This window comes from Pristiophorus japonicus, chromosome 6, assembly GCF_044704955.1.
Source record: "Pristiophorus japonicus isolate sPriJap1 chromosome 6, sPriJap1.hap1, whole genome shotgun sequence".
In the NCBI taxonomy this organism is placed as follows: domain Eukaryota; kingdom Metazoa; phylum Chordata; class Chondrichthyes; family Pristiophoridae; genus Pristiophorus; species Pristiophorus japonicus.
In genome coordinates, this window is record NC_091982.1 from 19,662,918 (window position 1) to 19,687,235 (window position 24,318).

The following is a 24,318-nucleotide window of genomic DNA, read 5'->3' on the forward strand; positions in this document are numbered from 1 at the left end:
TCCGCCATCTCTTTTAATACCCTGGGATGCATTTCATCAGGACCAGGGGACTTGTCTACCTTGGGTCCCATTAGCCTGTCCAGCACTACCCCCCCTAGTGATAGTGATTGTCTCAAGGTCCTCCCTTCCCACATTCCCGTGACCAGCAATTTTTGGCATGGTTTTTGTGTCTTCCACTGTGAAGACCGAAGCAAAATAATTGTTTAAGGTCTCAGCCATTTCCCCATTTCCCATTATTAAATCCCCCTTCTCATCTTCTAAGGGACCAACATTTACTTTCGTCACTCTTTTCCGTTTTATATATCTGTAAAAGCTTTTACTATCTGTTTTTATGTTTTGCGCAAGTTTACCTTCAAAATCTATCTTTCCTTTCTTTATCGCTTTTTTAGTCATTCTTTGCTGTTGTTTAAAATTTTCCCAATCCTCTAGCTTCCCACTAACCTTGGCCATCTTATACGCATTGGTCTTTGATTTGATACTCTCCTTTATTTCCTTGGTTATCCACGGCTGGTTATCCCTTCTCTTACCGCCCTTCTTTTTCACTGGAATATATTTTTGTTGAGCACTATGAAAGAGCTCCTTAAAAGTCCTCCACTGTCCCTCAATTGTGCCACCGTTTACTCTGTGTTCCCAGTCTACTTTAGCCAACTCTGCCCTCATCCCACTGTAGTCCCCTTTGTTTAAGCATAGTACGCTTGTTTGAGACACTACTTCCTCACCCTCAATCTGTATTACAAATTCAACCATACGGTGATCACTCATTCCGAGAGGATCTTTTACTAGGAGATCGTTTATTATTCCTGTCTCATTACACAGGACCAGATCTAAGATCGCTTGCTCCCTTGTAGGTTCTGTAACATACTGTAACCATGGTCTTCTGACTCAGAGAAGGCGACTATCTTCGACCACCGCTTCCTCAAAGTCTGGCATCGTCAGTCTTCCGGAACATTTGTGCATTGAGAAGAGTGTCTGCATCGGAAACATCCGGGCGCTGCACACTCACTGCCCAACCGCCTGGCACAATGTCGCCCCTCCCCGCTTCATTCTCATTGGTTTACCCGGGAGAGATTCTGTGGAGGGGAAGAAGGCGGCGGGGGGGTAAACGATGCTCCGGCCAGGGCGGGCTGTTGATAGGCTAGCGGCTCTGCCAATCTTGGCACGACGCGTGCGCGCGCGCGCGCTTGCTTCGGGTGCTGCGGCGCGGAGGCGCATGCGCGGCTGGTTTCGGAGCGGTGGCGGCTGCCATGGGAGCGCGAGGGAAGAGGAACGGCGGGAGGAGCGAGCAGGTGGTGGCCTGGTTCAACCGGGCCGAGTGGGACCAGGTGATCGAGCGGCTGTACAGCGCGGACAGCAAGCTGCAGCGGTGTGCGCTCGACAGGATCTCCGCCTGGAAGAGCAGGTGGGGGCCGCAAGGCTCTTGTGTTAGTTACAGGGGCAGGGGGCTGAGACCTGAAGTGAGCGATAGCTGTGGCTGAGGGAAGGCCGTCGGGCCCATTCATCCCTCTGGAATGATCCAGCCGCTGTTCCTTGAATCATTCCAGGTGTTTTTCCTCCACTGGATTACGAAGAAAATCATTGCAAATGCTGAAATGTGAATTAAAAACAAATGCTGGAAATGCACAACAGCACTGTCCTCATCCGAATGGAGAGGAAAAACCCATCGCTGATGAGTTTACATCTGAAATGTTAACCTGCCTTTTCTGTTTGATGTATCTGATCAACCTGCTCTGTAATCCCAGCATTTTCTACTTTGTTTTAACCATAACCAGCCCACCTGGAAGTCCTTTCTATATCGTCATTGCTCTACGGGGCCGAAATTGGTGGACGTACTGCCCGTGGACTGCCGACACACCGCCCAAAATCGTGAAATTGATCAAAAAAATACCGACATAGCGCCTGGCGGGAAATTCATCAGCGACATACCGCTAGGCGGTATGCATACTGCCCACCCACACGGACCACCCTATCGACCGCCCAAAAGTCCAACATTGGTAGCATACCACTAACATATCACCGGAGTTGCACACCATCTGAAAAAAGGTGGTTTAATGCCGATGGTATGTCGGCGGTATGTAAACTGCAATGTCCCCGCTCCCCCCCCCCCCCCCCAGCGATGTATTTTTCTCTCTTTTTTCCCCCCCCCCCCCAAAGATAGAGTCTTCCCTCGCCCGCCCAGCAATCTTTCTGCCACCCCCTCCCCTCTCAGAGAGATCTAATAGATCTAATCCCCTCCCAGAGATCTAGTCCTCTCTCTTTCCCCCCCCACCCCACCCCAGAGTCATATTCTGCCCGCCCCCCCCCACCAAAAACACAAAAATAAGTAAATAAATAATCTAAGTATTATAAATAAATCAAAAACACTGTGCAAACCAATTAAAAATCTAAACGTACCTGGAGACACTTACCTGCGATCTGACGTTGGCAGTCTCTGGCCTCTGGACTGCTCTTCTCGGGGGAGGTCGAAGGAAGAGCGGGGATGCGCATAACTTGAGACCCAAAGAGTCCCGGGTCCCAGACAATTTACCCTGCACCGCTGGAGCAGACCGTCCGTCGCACTCCGCTGATGCACCGGTCAAGACCGCCCGGACCAATGTTGCCAGCACTCTGCCACAGTGTTACCGGGCGGTGAAGACTGACCCACCACCGCAAGACCGCCGAGAATTGGGCGGTCCACCAAAGTCGGGCCCTTTGTGTTTAGAAGAACATCCCGACCATCCTAAATATGCCGTTTGCTAGTTTTGTTTGAACCTCTACCTCTTGTCTTTCTAATCACTTTATTTTGAAGTACTGGTCCAGATTTATTTTATACAAGATTATTTACTCTAAATCCTGGATTGGAGTTAGGGGTTCAGGCCCCACTACAGGAATTTCAGCTGATCATAATCTAAACGGACACTCCAATTCAGTACTTGAGGGAATGCTATATTGTGGAAGATGCTGTACTTTAGCTGGGATATTGAATCCACACACTGCCTCTTGTTCTGATGGTTCAATTGGATGTCAAAGTCTTATTCTCAATGCTACTAACTGAACCAGGAGTTTTCTTTTAATGCTTGCCTCCCAAGTCAGAAGGTCATGGGTTCAAATCTCACCCAAAGACTTCAGCACATCATAGTTCAGTTCAGTATTTGTAGAATACTAAAATGCTGTTTTAAAGATGCTGGTTATTTCCTGGGATTCAGGCTTTTAGCTGCCCTCAGCACTATTTATAGTCTACTCCTGTTAATTTGACATAAAAAACAGTTATTATCTCATAGCAGTTGTGAGACATTGTTTACAAATTGGCTGCCGTGTTTTCCAACAGTGATTTCACTTCATAGTATTATACAGCACAGAAGGAGACCATTCGGCCCATAGTGCCTGTCCAGGCTCTTCAATTAGCCCCACACCTGTGCATGTTCCCCATAGCCCTGTACATTTTTCCCTTTCAAGTATTTATCCAATTCTCTTTTGAAAGTTAGTATTGAATTTGCTTTCAGCACTCTTTCAGGCAGTGCATTACACATCACAACACCTCGCTGTGCAAAAAAAACGTTTCCTTATGTCACCTCTGGTTCTTTTGCCAATCACCTTAAATCTATGTCCTCTGGTTACCAACCCTTCTGCCACTGGAAAGAGTTTCTCTTTACTTACTCTATCAAAACCATTTATGATTTTCAACAACTCTTATCAAATCTTCTCAAATTGTCTCTGCTCCAAGGAGAACAATCCCAGCTTCTCCAGTCTCTCCACATAACTCGAGTCCCTCATCCTTGGTACTATTCTGGTGAATCTCTTCTGCACCCTCTCCAAGGCCTTGATATCTTTCCTAAAGTGTGATGCTCAGAATTGAATACAATATTCCAATGTTTTATAAAAGTTTAACATAACTTCCTTGCGTTTGTACTTTATGCCTCTTTTAATAAAGTCATGGATCCCATATAATGTTTTAACAGCCTTCCCAAGTTGTCCTGCCACCTTCAAAGATTCGTGTAGCTGCACCCCCAAGTCTCTCTGTTCCTGCACCCCCTTTTAAATTGTACCATTGGTTCATAGTGCCTTGCATTCTTCCTACCAAAATTTATCCCTTCACACTTCTCTGTATTCAATTTCAACTGCCATGTGTCTGCCCATTTCACCAGTCTGTCTATGTCCTCCTGATGTCTATTCTATCCACCTCATTGTTTATTACATTTATGAATTTGGTATCATCTGCAAAATTTAAAATTATGCCCTGTATACCCAAGTCCAGGTCATTAATGTATATCAAAAAGAGCAGTGGTACGAATACAAACCCTTGGGAAAGACCACTGTATACTTCCCTCCAGTCAGTAAAAGCTTTGACTGTTTGGCATACACATCAGATTTCTGCTTTCACAGAATATTTTATTGATTATATATGCTGACATAAAGCTGGTGCAGAATTTGAAAATGATGAAAAAAACTAAACATCAGGACAGCACATAAAACCTGCGTCCTTTTGTTGTGTAGGCTATGCAACAAGCCTCAGCAATAGTCTGACACGAGCCTAGCTTGTTTGAATTGTAGAAGTTTCCAGTGCAGAAGGAGGCCATTCGGCCCATGTCTGTGCCAAACCTTTGCTAGAGCAATCTAGAACTAATCACTCTCTTGCCATAGCCTTATAGCAATCCAAAACTAATTCCACTGCTCCGCTCTCTTCCCCATAGCCCTGTATTGTTCATTGGTGGTGTTTTACACTGTGATACTTGATGGCTGTTTGTTTTTTATTTCTGCTTTGTAGATATGGCAACAGTACCCCGCTTGCTGTGGAGTGCACTGCGGCCCTGATACATTGTAAACTAAAGGATGAGACAGGGGAGGCTGCATCTGAAGACCTGGTCCTCTTGTATGGGCTTGCCCTTGTCAGGTAATATTTGTGTGTGAGCTTGTTTAGCATATTGAGATTCCCTTTATAAATGAATTTTTTGCGTCCTTTTTATGCCAGTTTTCTCCCTACCCTCTTTTCCTGCAAATGCTGTTTGCTTGCTGGGGTACAGTTCCATTGGTCCCAGTATCCATTTGATAATTTGTTCAAGTGTCCATTCTTCAGTTGAGAGTCTAGACAGAGAATGCTAGCAGACTATTTTACCATGCTCGACTGACATCTGCACATACGCAATTGCGAGCAGGGGTCACTGGGTAGCGATTAGGAGAGAAAACCTTGATTGACTTTCCCTGACCCCACTTCTCTCGCCCACAGCCTCAGTCTTGACTGGGATCTGCTAATTCAGCTCAGACTGGGTATCAAACTTGGAACTTTCTCATCTATGTGGTTTAGTGATGTTTTGGCAATGCTCATGTGTGAGCTTGTTTAGCATATTGAGATACCATTTATAAATGAGTTTTTTGCGTCCTTTTTCTGCCAGTATCCAGTTTTGTGCTCCTCCAGGTGAAGGATGTCTGTTACAATCGGGCACTCTCCAAATAGCCTTTCTTGCGCATAATGCAAATGACTGGTTCCATAAGCCAACCCAGGTTTCAGGTGAACTGAGATTTGACCTTGGGTACAAAGTAATCCAAGAGTTACCAAGTCCTGGGTGAACAAAGACTGCATTTACCATTGATGCATACATAGGAAATTAATATTCCACACCTCTCCGATTTGATAGACAATTAACACTCTTTAACACACTGTGTTTGAAGCTACAAAGAGACTTCCATTTCTATAGCACCTTTCACGACTTCGGGATGTCCAAAAGCGCTTTACGGCCAATGAAGTACTTTTGAAGTGTAGTCACCATTGCAATGGAGGAAATGAAAAAAACAAACTATGAATCTGGTTTATTAAGTAAAATTAAAACAGAACCAGACTAAACAGCAGATAGATAAATCACAGGGGTTTCCTTAACTTGCAAAGTAATAAAAGTCCAGAATCCTTTTGCAGTTCTCTATAGTACTTTTGTAATTAACATGTTTTTATGTGAGCAAGTTAAACTCATAGTATCTTGTGTTTTCCTCCACTTATGTGGCAGTACCGTGAAAACTGAATAGAGGAACAGGGGGTCATGGTGGGGGCGGGGGGGTGGGGAGAGGAGAAACGTAATAATTAAAAACTAAATTCAGATATGTTTTGAAATTGTAACTTAAGTGTTAACTGGTACATCTGCCTGATCGCTACAAGCACTGATCACTAAAGGTGGATTCTACTATAGTTGCTAGTTTGTATTAATGTACAAATTGTTTAATATTTGACATTATTCAGATAATAAATTGATTAAAACAGTTAATGAAGTTGGATTATTAACTCTTTGTAGGTTTGTTAATCTGATTACTGAGAGGAAGCAGAAAAAAATCGGTGTGTCTCTGAAACTTTTGGCAAATGAGGTGAGTAATATATTAGTAGATATACTTTTCATAAATATTGCATAATAGCCATTTAATCTAAATGAGGTACAGTTCTAGCTGTTTCTCCGAGGGTTAGTTACTTTAACTAGGGTACTACATGCTGGCCTCAATGTCCCTGGGTTAGGAAGGAAGAAAATAAAAATGAGCAACTGTTTCCACACCTGATCATTTTTTTTAGTGACTGCTGCTTGTGTGCGTGTGTGTTTGTGTCTGTCATGAGAACAGAGTTATGATCAGTTCTAATGTCTTCCACAATTGAATGGTCTAAAAATGCTCACTGCCTACACTCGCAAGAAGAATAGCCACTTGGGTAAGATCCAGTAGGAGGGGAGAAAATTCTGTGGGGGAAACAAAATCTATAATAAAAGTTTAATCACTGGAAAGTGAATGTAATGCTGATTGTTTCATGATATTGATTATGTGGTCAGTGTCGATCAATTGTATCCAGAGAATCAATTCTATAACAAAATACAGCATTGCTATGTTGTTGTCATGCTCGTTTCTTCACCTATCTGCAACTTGGTCCCTAGCCGACGTGTTTTGCTTATTTCCTGGTTCACCTCTACTCCTGTATTCCCTTTTTCTCTCCCCTAGCCACTTGCCACCTAGCCATTCTACTGTCTGACAGGGCTTTGACTGTGGCCTGCTGTTTGTTGCCCACCTTACTTTGCATACATCCTCCCTTTACTTCTTGGCTTCATCATGTGAGCAATGGGCACATTCGTTTTTATTTAAAAAATGTAGACCTGCATTGATGCATACTGTATGTGTTCACTATCTGTTCTGTGAACTAACTTCTGTGGAGCTATATCTGTATTTAGTTTCTTAGCTTGATGAGCATCATTGCCAAATTCTATGAATAGTACTAATATTAACTGTGTTGAAAATTGTCAAACAGTTGACAATGTTTAAAATAAGTTAAGATTTATAACCTGTAACCCTCAATAAACTGTTGACACAAGGAATAAAAGTAATGGATCAATTATTTGTCCACCCAGCATTCCACAGACATTTTTTACGTTATTCCAAACATGAACCACAGTTGGTTGGCACATAAATTATTTAGGTTTAATGTATGAAATGTGTGTGTGGTCGACAGTTTCTTTGCTGCCTGCTTTCTATCTTGTGAATGCTTGGAGAAAAGAGTTAATTTTTTGAGTTTCACTCATTGGTTTCTTGCCAAAGCTGATCTGTTCTCTACTACCAACTGCCTCCTTAAATCCCTATCCCCTGCCCCTTGTCCTCACCTCCTAACAATAAGTACGAGGATCTTGTGGATTTTGACATCAAGATAGAGACCATCTGTTTAGCTGCTTCTGCTGTCCCAACACCCTTTTGCTTACCAAGCCAAACCTTTCCACCATAGCCCTGAATGTTCATCTCTATTTAGTTTCTCACCCATTTTCTGCATGCCCTTTCTGGGCTTGTCAGGTTCAGGAATATGGAGGATAATTGGATAATATGGAGGACTATTACCCTGGCTGGAATCTGCTAACTTGCCATAGACCAAAGGTTGAACTTTGGATTTTCTGGTCTTTATGATTGAGTACTACTCACTGGGCCACCAGGAGAGTGACTTTTCGGGTATAGTTTCAGACTTGATATAATAAAAACAGAACATGTTGGAAATATTCAACAGGTCAGGCAGCATCTGTGGAGAGAGAAACAGATTTAACGTCTCAGGTCGATGACCTTTCGGCAGAATTGGAAAAAGTTAAAGATGGAATAGATTTTACGTAAGTGCAGGGAAAAGGGGGAGGGGAGGGAAGATCTGTGATAGGGTGGAAGGCAGGAGAGATTAAATGACAAAAGGTATGATTGTACAAGGCAAAATGAGATGGTAATTGGACAAGTAAAGAAACAAAAGATGGGTCTAGCAGAGGAGTAAATGGGAATAGCAGAACCATCAACACATACCATCCAAAAAAATGAGGGCAGAGGTTATGATCTGAAATTGTTGAACTCGATGTTGCTGTAAAGTGCCTAATCGAAAGATGAGGTGCTGTTTCTTGAGGTTACATTGAGCTTCATTGAAACAGTGTAAGAGGCCGAGGACCGAGTGGTCAGAGTGGGAACGGAGCGGAGAGTTAAAGTGACAGCCGACCGGAAGGTCGGGGTCATGTTTGCAGACTGAGCAGAGGTGTTCCCCAAACCCAATCTGCGTTTTTTCTCCCCAATGTAGAGGTGACTGCATCGTGAGCAACGCATAAAGTGTGCTAAATTGAAAGAAGTACAAGCAAATTGCTGTTTCACTTGGAAGGAGTGTTTAGGCCCTGGGCGGTGGGAAGGGCGGAGGTAAATGGGCAGATGTAGCATCTCTTGCGCTTGCACGGGAAGATGTCGTGGAAACGGGAAGGGGTGTTGGGGGTGATTGAGGAGTGGACCAGGGTGTCGTGGAGGGAATGGTCCCTTCGGAATGCTGATGGGGGAGGGGCAGGGAAAATGTGTTTGGTGGTGGGATCACGCTGGAGGTGGCGGAAATGGCGAAGGATGACCCCGTTGAATGTAGAGGCTGGTGGGGTGGGATGGTAAGGATAAGGCGCAAATGTTACTTGCCACTTATCAGCCTGAGCCTGAATGTTGTCCAGGTCTTGCTGCATATGGGCACGCACTGCTTCATTATCTGAGAATTTGCAAATGGAATTGAACACTGCACAATCAACAATGAATATCCCCACTTCTGACCTTATTATGGAAGGAAGGTCAGTGATGAAGCAGTTGAAGATAGTTGAACCTTAGGACACTGCCTTAAGGAACTCCTGCAGCGATGACCTGGGACTGAGATGATTGACCTGTCAAATGTTGCCTTAATGTCATGGACAGTCACTCTCCCCTCATCTTTGGAATTCAGCTCTTTTGTTCATGTTTGGATCAAGGCTGTAATGAGGTCTGGAGCCGAGTGGTCCTGGCAGAAGCCAAACGGAGCATTGATGAGCAGGTTATTGGTGACTAAGTGCCGATTAATAGCACTGTCGACGACACCTTCCATCACTTTGCTGATGATTGAGAGTAGGCTGATGGGGCAGTAATTGGTTGGATTGGATTTGTCCTGATTTTTGTGGACAGGATATATCTGGGCAGTTTTTCACATTGTAGGTTAGATGCCAGCGTTATAGCTGTACTGGAAGAGCTTGGCTAGAGGCACGGCTAGTTCTGGAGCACAGGTCTTCAGCACTACAGCCGGGATGTTGTCAGGGTCCACAGCTGTTGCTGTGTTCAGTGCGTGCATCCATTTCTTTATCACGTGGAGTGAATTGAATTGGTTGAAGACAGGCTTCTGTGATGGTGGGGACCTCAGGATGAGGCCGAGATAGATCATCCACTCATGCTATTCTCCAATTTAGTAATGGCTTTCAGGAGACTCCCAATTTGATTTTTTTCCCATCTTTAGAAGATGCTAGATTTCCACGCAATAGCAAGGACTCTGGAGCGAGGGATCAAACCTTCCAATACACCCAGTGCTTTTATATTCGCGAATAGTTTGAGAAGTAGCTTTGGGGAACAGGTGGGTTAGCTATTGGTCTTCCCCCTCTGAGACTTGTGTTCGAATCCAGTCCTGATTAAAGGGATCATAGAATCATATAAATTTACAGCACAGAAGGAGGCCATGCGGCTCATCATGTCTGTGCTGGCTGAAAAAGAGCTGTCCACTTTAAACCTACTTTCCAGCTCTTGGTCCGTAACCTTGTAGGTCACGGCACTTCAAGTGCATATCCAAGTACTTTTTAAATGTGATGAGGGTTTCTGCCTCTGCCACCCTTTCAGGCAGTGAGTTCCAGATCCCCACCACCATCTGGGTGAAAAGAATTCTCCTCGGCTCCCCTCTAATCATAGAGTCATAGAATGGTTACAGCACAGAAGAAAGCTATTTGGCCCGTCGAGCTTGTGCCGACTCTCAGCTAGTCCCACTCCCCTGCCTTTTCCCCGTAGCCCTGCCACTTTTTTCCTTCAGATACTTATTCAACTCCCTTTTGAAAGATAAAATTGAGTCTGCCTCCACCACCCTGTCAGGCCGTGCATTCCAGATCTTAACTACTCGCTGCGTAAAAAAGTGTTTTCTTGCATTGCCTTTGGTTCTTTTGCCAATCACCTTAAATCTGTGTCCTCTGGTTCTCGACCCTTCTGCTAATCCCAATGGGAACAGTTTCTTTCTGTTTGCTATGTCCAGATCCCTCATGATTTTGGACACCTCGATCAAATCTCCTCTCAATCTTCTCTGCTCCAAGGAGAACAACTCCAGCTTTTCCAGTCTATCAATGTAACTGAAGTTCCTCATTCCTGGAATAATTCTCGTAAATCTTTTCTGTACCTTCTCTAAGGCCTTCACATCCTTCCTAAAGTGTGGTGCCCAGAATTGAACACAGTACTCCATTTGAGTCCGAACCAGTGTTTTATACAGATTCATCATAATTTCCACACTTTTATATATACCTCTATTTATGAAGCCCAGGATCCCATAAGCCAGTTTAACTGTTTTCTCAAGCTGCCCTGCTGCCTTCAACGATTTATTCACATATACCCCTAGGTCTCTCTGTGCACCCCCCTTTAGGATTGTACCATTTAGTTTATATGTCCTCTCATTCTTTCTACCAAAATGCATCACTTCACATTTTTCTGCATTAAATTTCATCTGCAACGTGTCCACCTATTTCACCAGCCTGTCTCACTTGGTAATCTGTCGTATCCAACTAAGAGGTTGGTGTGCTAATCATAAATGGCATGTGTCTTCAAGTGGCTGTATAGGCCAATTCTGGATGCACATAGTCTCTTGCGCGTCGGACAAGGGAAGTTCGATGTGCCTGATGCTGACAGTACTGCCACCTGATGTCGTCTATCTCTAGTGTCCCGCAGGCGTTGACATCGGCTTTCTTTGAAGGTCTGGCAGGCAAGTCCTCGTGAGGGTTCGCCACTGGATTTTATTAGCTGCTGTATTCTCGAGGTCCTTTGGTCGGATGCCACAGTACTGGAGGTTAGCCTTGATGCAATCTTTGTAGCGCCTGCGGGAGCGCCCCTGGTGTCTTCGACCTTCACAAAGCTCGCCGTAAAGAAGCTGACGAGGGATCCTTGACTCATCCATGCGGATGACATGTCCAGCCCACCGGAACTGGGCTCGTATGATCATCACCTCGATGCTAGTTGATTGTGCTCTCTCCAGAACCTCAAAGTTTGACACCTGGTCTTGCCAGCGTATGTGGAGTATAGATATTAGACTGCGCATATGGAAAGCTTCCAACTTTTTGATGTGACACCTGTAGGGTGTCCAGGTCTCACATCCATAAAGGAGAGATGAGAGAACGATTGCTCTATACACCAACAGTTTAGTTGACAGTCGGATGTGGTGGTGGCCTCCAACACCTTAGTGCGCAAGCGACCAAGTGCCTGGCTGGCTTTACAGGTCCTTGCATCAATCTCCTTGTCCAAGGACCCATCACTTGATGTAGTGCTGCCAAGGTACTTGAAACTGTCCACTGACTTTAGTTGTATACTGCTGATGAAGACTGGGAGCAGGTGCTGTGATGCCAGGGGCATGCTGGTAGAGAACCTCGGTTTTACTAAGGCTGATGGTTAGGCCAAACAATTCTGTTGCCTCAGCAAATTTGCTGAGTATGAATTGTAGGTCACTCTCCTTGTGTGCCATAAGGGTGCAATCGTCAGCAAAGAGTGCCTCTAGGATGAGTCGTTACCGTACTTTGGTCTTTGCAGCAAGGTGGCGGAGGTCGAACAGTGAACCATCTAATCGATATTTCAGGTAAACCCCAAACTCCAAGTCTTTTATGGCACAGTTCAAGACACAGGTCAAGACAAGGTTGAACAGAATGGAGCGAGTACACAACCTTGTTTCACTCCATTTGAGATGGCAAATGGGGCCGTGGTTGTGCCGTCTGAGAGCACTTCACCTGTCATGTTGTCATGAACCAGTCTGTCTATGTCTTCCTGAAGTCTATCAGTCTCCTCCTGATTGTTCACCATGCTTCCAAGTTTTGTGTCATCAGCAAATTTTGAAATTGTACCCTGTACACCCATGTCCAAGTCATTAATATATATTAAGAAAAGCAGTAGTCTTAGTACCGACCCATGGGGAACACTGCTGTATTTCTCCAGTCCGAAAAACAACCATTCACCACTACTCTGTTTCCTGCCACTTAGCCAATTTCGTATCCAAGCTGCCACTGTCCCTTTTATTCCATGGGCTTCAATTTTGCTGGCAAGCCTATTTTGTGGCACTTTGCCGAACACCTTTTAGAAATCCATGTACATTACATCAACTGCATTACCCTTATCAACCCTCTCTGTTACCTCATCAAAAAACTCGATCAAGTTGGTTAAACACGATTTGTCTTTAACAAATCCGTGCTCGCTTTCCTTAATTAATCCACATTTGTCCAAGTGACTATTAATTTTGTTCCAGATTACAGTTACTAAAAACTTCCACACTACTGAGGTTAAACTGACTGGCCTATAGTTGATGGGTTTATCTTTACATCCTTTTTTGAACAATGGTATAACATTTGCAATTCTCCAGTCCTCTGGCATCACCCCTGTATCTATGGAGGATTGAAATATTATGGCCAGTACCTCTGCGATTTCTGCCCTTAATTCCCTTAACATCCTAGGATGCATCCCACTCGCTCCTGGTGATTTATCTACTTTAAGTACAGCCAGCCTTTCTATTACCTCTATCGATTTTTATCCTGCCAAGTGTCTCCATTATCTCCTCCTTCACTATGTCTATGGCAGCATCCTCTTCCTTGGTGAAGACAGATGCAAAGTACTCATTTAGTACCTCAGCCATACCCTCTGCCTCCATGCATAGGTCTTTTTGGTCACTAATCGACCCTACCCCTCTTACTACCTTTTTTTTAATTTATATGCCTATAGAAGACTTTTGGATTACCTTTTATGCTGGCAGCCATTCTATTCTCATACCCTCTTTTTGCCCCTCTTACTTTCTTTTTCACTTCTCCTCTGACTTTTCTATATATGGCCTGATTCTCTGATGTATTTGTAACATAACGGGCTGGATTTTCGGCAGGTTTGTGACCGGGTTTTCGCCTGGGTGAATCGGAAAAACTACTTTATTGGTGCTAAATGAGTCGCACAACATTTTGCACCCGGGCGGAACTTTCAGCAATGTTTTTGCGGCGCTGCTAAAACTTAACGCCCGCCCGGTGTTTTCACCATTTGGATGATGTCATTTGGCATGCAACGCTGCTCTAGTGCTCCAGGCGGAACTTTTGGCGATATCGCTCGATTTATCGTCCGCCCGGGAACCCGCCAGCAAAAAGCAGTCGAACCCATGGCGCACCCAGCACTAACAGCGTCATTTTAAAAAAAGGAGCAGAAGTTTAGTGTATAAAAGGATTGTGAGATGAAGGCTGTGTTTTACACTGTGAAGTTTTATGTGAGTTTATATTCATTTTAAAGGAAATTTAAGGACATTTAAAAAAAAAAAATAGGGGCTGTACTATGTCAGCCATTATCTATATGGCATCGAGCTGTAAGAAGGCTTACTGATGAGCATTTTGAGCATAATCAAAGAGGTCACAGACATATGGGGAGGAGGCCTTACCCCCCCACGAGTTAACAGCGCTCATACCTGCAACTCTCTGAGGCACAGTGCGTTAGAAGGCTGCGCTTCTGAAAAGAAATGCTGACAGAGATATGCCAGCTCATAAAGGCAGACCTGCAGCCTACCAGCGGCAACAGGCCTGCACTGCCCATCGAGGGTGAAGGTGACTGCGGCACTTGCCTTCTATGCCTCCGGCTCCTTTCAGGCATCAGCAGGGGCATATGCTCCATCTCGCAGCACGCTACACATTACAGCATTCGCCAGGTGACTACTGCACTGTAGCATGCAGGATGGACTTCATAAACTTCCCAATGACCAAGGAGGCCCAGAATGAGAGGGCTGTGGGTTTGGACAAATTGCTGGCTTCCCCAAGGTTCAGGTGCCCTGCGAGCATCTGTACTCAATTCATTGTGGTGTGCTGCATGCTACACAACTTAGCCATCATGAGGGGACAGGATTTGCCAATGGGACTGCAAGACCACCTCAGGAGGAGGAGGAAGACGAGGAAGATTAGCCTAGCGAGGAACCCATGCCATCATCACCCTCCCCCACCACCACAGGGGAGGCCTCGTGGAGCTTTCGCCACTGCAAAAGCCTTAAGTCAGCAGCTCATAATTCAACGCTTTGCTTGAAGAGTGAATGGCCATTGCTTGGCCATTCTATCCCACCATGTTGACTATTCGCATTTATTCTGCAAATGGGACACTACACAGGAATGGTTAAGGTGAACAAAATAACTTAATAAACATTGTGAACTTGTTGAAAATTATTTTCAAAGTTAAATTAAATTTATTAAACATTGAACTTGAACAGAAATTTGAAACTTAAAACTTGCATAAAATCAAAACAACAACTCCTGCACTGCATGTCTTTTACCATCGGCTCTTCCCCAACCCCCCACCCCCAACCCCCCCCTCAGCCCTCACGTCGTGACCCTACCCTAGAGTTCGTGCAGCAAGGCGGCCAGAGTCCTGCTGTATTGCGGGGAGAGACAATGGAGAGCCATGTTGTGGATCCACTGGAGAAGCTCTGGGTATGGAAGGCTTGGCTTCTGACTGGCTAACCTCTTGCTCGGCCTCGCCAGTGACAGGTGATGTGGGTCTGGGTGTGACACTGGGGCCTGCAGTGTCACAGATGGAGGCCATCAATTACGCGTGGGCATTGACAGCCTCGCAGATTTTGCGGTTTGCACGGACAATCTGCGACTCGACCTCCCTGTTGGTCGCAGATAGTGTCATGATGCTTGTGGGAATTCTACCCAATGCCTCTAGGAGCTGTCGGGTGAGCGGGACACTTTCCCTGGACAGTTCCACCATGTCCAGTTATGTGTCTGCCTGACTGTCAGCAGACCGGCTTTGCCAACTCACCCTCTGGAGAGACGGCATACGGGATTCAACCCTGGGAGTGCGTTGCTACACGCCACTAGTACTCGGGGTCTCGGATGGCTCAATGCCCTGGAATGTTTCTTCCTCGGATGAGGTGTTGACCAGTGGTATGTCGAGTGCATAGCGCCCCCCCACCCCGCCCCAGAGTAGGCTGCTCTGTTCCTCTCTTTCAAGTTCATTCTCCTCCTCCCACCCCACGTGACGGCCTGAGGTGGAGGTTTCCATTGAAGGATTCGGTGCCACCGACTGGTCACCTGGAAGTAGAAAGCAACAGACGAGTGGTTAGCATCAGGGGAGGGGGCAGGGTGACATGAGTAAGGTCGCATAGCACAGGTTCATTTGAAGGACTGTCGCCACTCCATTATATAGTCCAGAGACACTGCATGACATTGCCCCAGCCCTCGTCCACAGACACTGCATGACATTGCCCCAGCCCTCATCCACAGACACTGCATGACATTGCCTCAACCCTCGTCCACAGACACTATATCACACTGCCCCAGCCCTCGTCCACAGACACTGCATGACATTGCCCCAACCCTCGTCCACAGACACTATATCACACTGCCCCAACCCAGCCCGGGCGGGGAGTGTGCAGGACTTACCCTCACTATCCAAGGGGGGGTGGTGGGGGGGGTCAGCGCCCCCATGTGCAGTTACCCTCCCTGAGGCACCGATCAGACCTGCCACACTCTCCTCGATGTCTATCAAAGACATGCTTTGGAGCGGATCGCCGCCTGTCCGCCGCTGCTCCCGGCGGTTGTGGGACTTCTTTCCCTGCAAAGATGACAGTGGGAATGGTTACCAGAGGGTCCATCTGCTCTTGTGGCACACACAAATAGCCACCAAAGCACTTATACACAAAGCACAGGGAGGGCAACTGCCCGTGGGGGTGCTGACCCCCCCCCGGATAGTGAGGGTAAGTCCTGCACACTCCCCGGGCTGGGTTGGGGCAATGTGTGCATTTAATACAGTCCTCTGTTTAATGGCCATGAAAGTTGCTAGTGGTTTACGAGGAAGACATGGAAGTGCAGAATCATCTTTTAAGATCTCAGAAAGCAATCTTAATAATGTGTATAGATCATTCATGGCAAATAGGGTGCAATACTAAACCTACCTATACCAACAGCATGAGAACAAATAGTGTGTCAGATTTATAATTTAAGTAATGAGAGAGTGCATCAACAAAAATAATACTTTAACGGCCCTGCAATGATGATTAAATCTCTTGCGGCACTGTATGTGGGCCCTTCAAATAGTGTCAACAGAGGACACCTCAGCAATGCTTCTCCAAATTTTTTGGGAAACCGTTGGGAGGGGTCTACTTGCAACCTTCCTGTTCAATTCAGCCCATCTTTTTCCAACACCACTGACCAGAGCCTCGTTTGCCTCCGAACTTTCTGCAATACTATCTGCTACTATCTCCTTCCATTGTGAATCAAATTGTAAAATGGCTGATTCAGCCCTGGGTATACTGTGCATGCGCAGGTGCTCCCTGCTTGCATTAGCGTTTGCGATCGACAGCTGCCCAGAAGCCCGGGAAGAAGAAAAAAAAAATTTCCCAAAAAAACCGCACACGTGCAGAAGATCCGATTTTTTTTTTGAGGGGTGTCGCAACTTTCGGCTCCGGTGCACAAATTCTATTGTGCAACACCAGAGTTATCACTATTGCTAACGATCTTCACTGTTTGCTGAAAGTTGCGCGTTCTGGCGGTAACGGTAACCTCAATTAAGTCTCCCCTCAGCTTCCTCTGTTCCAAAGAAAACAAGCTGAGCTTATCCAAACTCCTCTGCACCCTCTCGAATGCAATCGCATCTTTCCTGTAATGTGGTGACCAGAACTGTACCCAGTACTCTAGCTGTGGCCTAACTATTGTTTTGAATAGTTCTACCATAACCTCCCTGCTCTTACATTTTACTGTCTGCTAAAATGATTTTGGATAGTCTCAATCCAGCATGGACCAAGAGCACAAAATTTGGTCCCAATTTAGCATTAATTAGGAGGCTAATATGAAAAGAACGTTTACAGTAATTTCCATTTTCTTTTCTTTCAGATGTATATACCAGAGTGGATAGTAAATCTACGACACGATCTGACTCATAGGAAACTCCCCACACTAACCTGGTGCAGGAAAGGTAATAAAATCCTCAAACATTTGCTAACTGTGCTGTTGCTAAAATAGAAACTGGTAAACTTGTTTCCTGTCTTGCCACCTTTTTTTCTGTATTATCCTTTTTCCGCCCTCTCCATTGTCATTGATTCCCATTTGAGGACAGTAGGATATAGATCTGCATTTTGTGCTGCCTCATGTCACCTCTCCGAACCACTAAATTAAGATCCTGGTCACTATCGGGACATGGAGTTTTGCTCCTTAATGTTGTTGGGTGCTGTCAATTGTGGGACTAGTGCAAAGCTGGAATCATAGATTGATACAGCACAGAAGGGAGGACATTCGCTCCATCGTGCATGTGCTGGCTGTTTGATAGAGCTATCCAATTAGTCCCATTCGCCTGCTCTTTCCCCATAGCACTGCAATTTTTCCCCTTCAAGTATTTATCCAATTCTCTTTTGACAGTTACTATTGAATCTGCTTCCACCACCCTTTCTGGCACTGCATTCCAGATCATCATAACTCGTGGAGAAAATTTTTTTTCCTTGTTTCACCTCTGGTTCTTTTGCCAATGATTTTAAAACTGTGTTTTCTGGTTACTGACTATTCTGTCACTGGAAACAGTTTCACCTTTTTTACTCTATCCAAACCCTTCTTAATTTTGAACACCTATTATCTCCTGCACTAAATTCGATCGCCCAGATGGGTCGAAGAGGAATTTCCCAGATTTTGTTTTCGCCCCCCACCCCCCCGCCAATTGGCCTGGGTTTTTATCTGGTTTCTCGTCTCTCACAGGATTTTGCATGCTTTTAGCAGGATGGAGTGTATATATTGTGATACACAAGGTATCACAATTGTGTGGCACAGGCTGAATGGACCAGAGGGTCTTTACCAGCCCATCATTGTTCATATGTTGGCCACCCTACTCCAGCTGGGGCCTAACCAGGGTTTTATAAAGGTTTTAGCATGACTGTCAGTTTTACTTAAAAACAGAGAATGATGGAAACACTCATCGGGTCAGGCAGCATCTGCAGAGACCGAATTAGAGTTAAGTTTAGGGTCAATGACCTTTCATCAAAACTGGAAGAAGTTAGAGAATTAGCAGTTGATTAGACAGTGCAGATAGCAATGAAGGTGAACAAGGTAAACGAGACAAACGGAAAACCCGTCGGTGGGGAGAGCAAAGCTTCAAGGTAAGCATTCTTGGGAGAGAAGTGGCAGTGATTAAACACTAAAACAAAAGCAAAATACTGCAGATGCTATAAATTGAGGATAAAAACAGAAAATGCTGGAAACCCTCAGCAGGTCAGGCAGCATCTGTGGATTGGGTGGGATGTTAAAACTAAAAAAATCTCAAACCTAACCCAACCCGTCCACTTCCGGCTTTAATGGAGGTGCTGCGGGAACCAACCTGCTCCCTGGAGGCGGGTTGGCCATTTAAATATTATATTGAGGCTATGTGCCTCATATTTAAACCATCTTCCCGGTTTAACCCTGGCCCGCCTGGTTTCACGGGCCTCGGAAAACTCAGCAGCTAAAGGGAGACGAGGGCTGTTTTGTGGAAAAGATAGGTGCCTTTACAGCACTGCTTGTGGGCAGGGCAATGAGTACCCCTCCACCCCCCCCACCCCCCCCCCCCCCCCCGCCCTGGGATTGGGGATCCTACCGTCCCAAGGGATCAGACCCTCCTTCCCCAAGGATCGGGGACCACCTTCTCAGCATCAGGATCCCCCTCACCCACGCTCCCACTAATGCAGCAGCAGGTTCCTTGCCTGCTCCTGGAGCTGCGGCCTCTGGGGCATTCTGACAGGGAGCCGAGCCTGTCAATCAGGCTGGCTTCTGGGCGGGGAACCTGCTAGAAAAAAGACGCATACTGTGGGGAAATCCGGACCATTTATTTCATTACCACAAATTCAATGAGACAGGAATAATAAACGATCTCCGAGTAAAAGATCCTCTCGGAATGAGTGATCACAGTATGGTTGAATTTGTAATACAGATTGAGGATGAGGAAGTAATGTTACAAACGAGCGTACTATGCTTAAACAAAAGGGACTACAGTGGGATGAGGGCAGAGTTGGCTAAAGTTGACTGGGAACACAGACTAAATGGTGGCACAATTGAGGAACAGTGGAGGACTTTTAAGGAGCTCTTTCATAGTGCTCAACAAAAATATATTCCAGTGAAAAAGAAGGGCGGTAAGAGAAGGGGGATAACCAGTTGTGGATAACCAAGGAAATAAAGGAGAGTATCAAATTAAAAACCAATGCGTATAAGCTGGCCAAGATTAGTGGGAAACTAGAAGATTGGGAAAATTTTAAACGACAGCAAAGAATGACTAAGAAAGCAATAAAGAAAGGAAAGATAGATTATGAAAGTAAACTTGCGCAAAACATAAAAACAGATAGTAAAAGCTTTTACCGATATATAAAACGGAAGAGAGTGACTAAAGTAAATGTTGGTCCCTTAGAAGATGAGAAGGGGGATTTAATAATGGGAAATGTGGAAATGGCTGAGACCTTAAACAATTATTTTGCTACGTTCTTCACAGTGGAAGACACAAAAACCATGCAAAAAATTGCTGGTCACGGGAATATGGGAAGGGAGGACCTTGAGACAATCACTATCACTAGGGAGGTAGTGCTGGACAGGCTAATGGGACTCAAGGTAGACAAGTCCCCTGGCCCTGATGAAATGCATCCCAGGGTATTAAAAGAGATGGCGGAATTTATAGCAGATGCATTCGTTATAATCTACCAAAATTCTCTGGACTCTGGGGAGGTGCCAGCGGATTGGAAAGCAGCTAATGTAACGCTTCTGTTTAAAAAAGGGGGCAGACAAAAGGCAGGTAACTATAGGCCGGTTAGTTTAACATCTGTAGTGGGGAAAATGCTTGAAGCTATCATTAAGGAAGAAATTGCGGGACATCTAGATAGGAATAGTGCAATCAAGCAGACCGCAACATGGATTCATGAAGGGGAAATCATGTTTAACTAATTTACTGGAATTCTTTGAGGATATAACGAGCATGGTGGATAGAGGTGTACCGATGGATGTGGTGTATTTGGATTTCCAAAAGGCATTCGATAAGTTGCCACACAAAAGGTTACTGCAGAAGATAAAGGTACGCAGAGTCAGAGGAAATGTATTAGCATGGATAGAGAATTGGCTAACTAAAAGAAAGCAGAGAGTCGGGATAAATGGGTCCTTTTCAGGTTGGCAATCGGTGGTTAGTGGTGTGCCACAGGGATCGGTGCTGGGACCACAACTGTTCACAATATACATAGATGACCTGGAAGAGGGGACAGAGTGTAGTGTAACAAAATTTGCAGATGACACAAAGATTAGTGGGAAAGCGGGTTGTGTAGAGGACACAGAGAGGCTGCAAAGAGATTTAGATAGGTTAAGCGAATGGGCTAAGGTTTGGCAGATGGAATATAATGTGGGAAAATGTGAGGTCATTCACCTTGGGAAAAAAAAACAGTAAAAGGGAATATTATTTGAATGGGGAGAAATTACAACATGCTGTGGTGCAGAGGGACCTGGGGGTCCTTGTGCATGAATCCCAAAAAGTTAGTTTGCAGGTGCAGCAGGTAATCAGGAAGGCGAATGGAATGTTGCCCTTCATTGCGAGAGGGATGGAGTACAAAAGCAGGGAGGTCCTGCTGCAACTGTACAGGGTATTGATGAGGCCGCACCTGGAGTACTGCGTGCAGTTTTGGTCACCTTACTTAAGGAAGGATATACTAGCTTTGGAGGGGGTACAGATACGATTCACACGGCTGATTCCGGAGATGAGGGGGGTTACCTTATGATGATAGATTGAGTAGATTGGGTCTTTACTCGTTGGAGTTCAGAAGGATGAGGGGTGATCTTATAGAAACATTTAAAATAATGAAAGGGATAGACAAGATAGAGGCAGAGAGGTTGTTTCCATTGGTCGGGGAGACTAGAACGAGGGGGCACAGCCTCAAAATACGGGGGAGCCAATTTAAAACCGGGTTGAGAAGGAATTTCTTCTCCCAGAGGGTTGTGAATCTGTGGAATTCTCTGCCCAAGGAAGCAGTTGAGGCTAGCTCATTGAATGTATTCAAATCACAGATTGATAGATTTTTAACCAATAAGGTAATTAAGGGTTACGGGGAGCGGGCGGGTAAGTGGAGCTGAGTCCACGGCCAGATCAGCCATGATCTTGTTGAATGGCGGAGCAGGCTCGAGGGGCTAGATGGCCTACTCCTGTTCCTAATTCTTATGTTCTTATGTTCTTAAACTTCCAGTGTCACTGTATTAAGTTATACCAGTAAAACATTTATCTCCACTCCTCCTCCTATTTTTGGCCAAGTGGCCATCGGAAGAGTTGTAGTGCCCCTACTGATTTGCTTTCTGAGGTCAGCTAACTCAGCACAAACCAAGAATCAAACCCTGGGGCTTTTTAGGTCTGTATCGCTCATTTGCACATTTGGTATTGTACTGGTTATATTCTCAATTCTAATACTACTTTCCATTTTATTGAGGTGGCCACTAAAACTTGCTGTTGACTTTGCACTTTATATAAAGAATTGTTGGGCATCTGAATATGCAGGCTATTTGACTGTAGAAAGACTGTCTCCCAGTACCATATTGGCAGACTATTTGACCGTAGAAAGCATTATACAAAGCTTAGGGTAGAAATTGGGGTTTAGAAACATAGAAACATAGAAAATAGGTGCAGGAGCAGGCCATTCAGCCCTTCTAGCCTGCACCGCCATTCAATGAGTTCATGGCTGAACATGAAACTTCAGTACCCCCTTCCTGCTTTCTCGCCATAACCCTTGATCCCCCGAGTAGTAAGGACTTCATCTAACTCCCTTTTGAATATATTTAGTGAATTGGCCTCAACTACTTTCTGTGGTAGAGAATTCCACAGGTTCACCACTCTCTGGGTGAAGAAGTTTCTCCTCATCTCGGTCCTAAATGGCTTACCCCTTATCCTCAGACTGTGACCCCTGGTTCTGGACTTCCCCAACATTGGGAACATTCTTCCTGCATCTAACCTGTCTAAACCCGTCAGAATTTTAAACGTTTCTATGAGGTCCCCTCTCATTCTTCTGAACTCCAGTGAATACAATCCCAATTGATCCAATCTTTCTTGATAGGTCAGTCCCGCCATCCCGGGAATCAGTCTGGTGAACCTTCGCTGCACTCCCTCAATAGCAAGAATGTCCTTCCTCAAGTTAGGAGACCAAAACTGTACACAATACTCCAGGTGTGGCCTCACCAAGGCCCTGTACAACTGTAGCAACACCTCCCTGCCCCTGTATTCAAATCCCCTCGCTATGAAGGCCAACATGCCATTTGCTTTCTTAACCGCCTGCTGTACCTGCATGCCAACCTTCAATGACTGATGTACCATGACACCCAGGTCTCGTTGCACCTTCCCTTTTCCTAATCTGTCACCATTCAGATAATAGTCTGTCTCTCTGTTTTTACCACCAAAGTGGATAACCTCACATTTATCCACATTATACTTCATCTGCCATGCATTTGCCCACTCACCTAACCTATCCAAGTCACTCTGCAGCCTCATAGCATCCTCCTCGCAGCTCACACTGCCACCCAACTTAGTGTTATCCGCAAATTTGGAGATACTACATTTAATCCCCTCGTCTAAATCATTAATGTACAATGTAAACAGCTGGGGCCCCAGCACAGAACCTTGCGGCACTCCACTAGTCACTGCCTGCCATTCTGAAAAGTACCCGTTTACTCCTACTCTTTGCTTCCTGTCTGACAACCAGTTCTCAATCCACGTCAGCACACTACCCCCAATCCCATGTGCTTTAACTTTGCACATTAATCTCTTGTGTGGGACCTTGTCGAAAGCCTTCTGAAAGTCCAAATATACCACATCAACTGGTTCTCCCTTGTCCACTTTACTGGAAACATCCTCAAAAAATTCCAGAAGATTTGTCAAGCATGATTTCCCTTTCACAAATCCATGCTGACTTGGACCTATCATGTCACCATTTTCCAGATGCACTGCTATGACATCCTTAATAATTGATTCCATCACTTTACCCACTACTGAGGTCAGGCTGACCGGTCTATAATTCCCTGTTTTCTCTCTCCCTCCTTTTTTAAAAAGTGGGGTTACATTGGCTACCCTCCACTCCATAGGAACTGATCCAGAGTCAATGGAATGTTGGAAAATGACTGTCAATGCATCCGCTATTTCCAAGGCCACCTCCTTAAGTACTCTAGGATGCAGTCCATCAGGCCCTGGGGATTTATCGGCCTTCAATCCCATCAATTTCCCCAACACAATTTCCCGACTAATAAAGATTTCCCTCAGTTCCTCTTCCTTACTAGACCCTCTGACCCCTTTTATATCCGGAAGGTTGTTTGTATCCTCCTTAGTGAATACCGAACCAAAGTACTTGTTCAATTGATCCGCCATTTCTTTGTTCCCCGTTATGACTTCCCCTGATTCTGACTGCAGGGGACCTACGTTTGTCTTCACCAACCTTTTTCTCTTTACATACCTATAGAAACTTTTGCAATCCGCCTTAATGTTCCCTGCAAGCTTCTTCTCGTACTCCATTTTCCCTGTCCTAATCAAACCCTTTGTCCTCCTCTGCTGAGTTCTAAATTTCTCCCAGTCCCCAGGTTCGCTGCTATTTCTGGCCAATTTGTATGCCACTTCCTTGGCTTTAATACTATCCCTGATTTCCCTAGATAGCCACGGTTGAGCCACCTTCCCCTTTTTATTTTTACGCCAGACAGGAATGTACAATTGTTGTACTTCATCCATGCGGTCTCTAAATGTCTGCCATTGCCCATCCACAGTCAACCCCCTAAGTATCATTCGCCAATCTATCCTAGCCAATTCACGCCTCATACCTTCAAAGTTACCCTTCTTTAAGTTCTG

At 45.2% G+C, this 24,318-nt stretch overlaps 1 protein-coding gene across 1 annotated transcript in view; it reads left to right on the forward strand.

Moving 5' to 3' along the window:
• Positions 1 to 1,196: 1,196 nt before the first annotated feature.
• Positions 1,197 to 24,318, forward strand: part of las1l (LAS1 like ribosome biogenesis factor) — a 107,248-nt gene continuing 84,126 nt past the window's right edge. The window contains exons 1-4 of the mRNA XM_070882689.1: positions 1,197 to 1,399; positions 4,742 to 4,867; positions 6,255 to 6,324; positions 17,355 to 17,436. Of these exons, the coding sequence (XP_070738790.1) occupies positions 1,245 to 1,399; positions 4,742 to 4,867; positions 6,255 to 6,324; positions 17,355 to 17,436 (433 nt within the window). The 5' untranslated portion in view covers positions 1,197 to 1,244. The remainder of the gene's footprint in view (positions 1,400 to 4,741; positions 4,868 to 6,254; positions 6,325 to 17,354; positions 17,437 to 24,318) is intronic.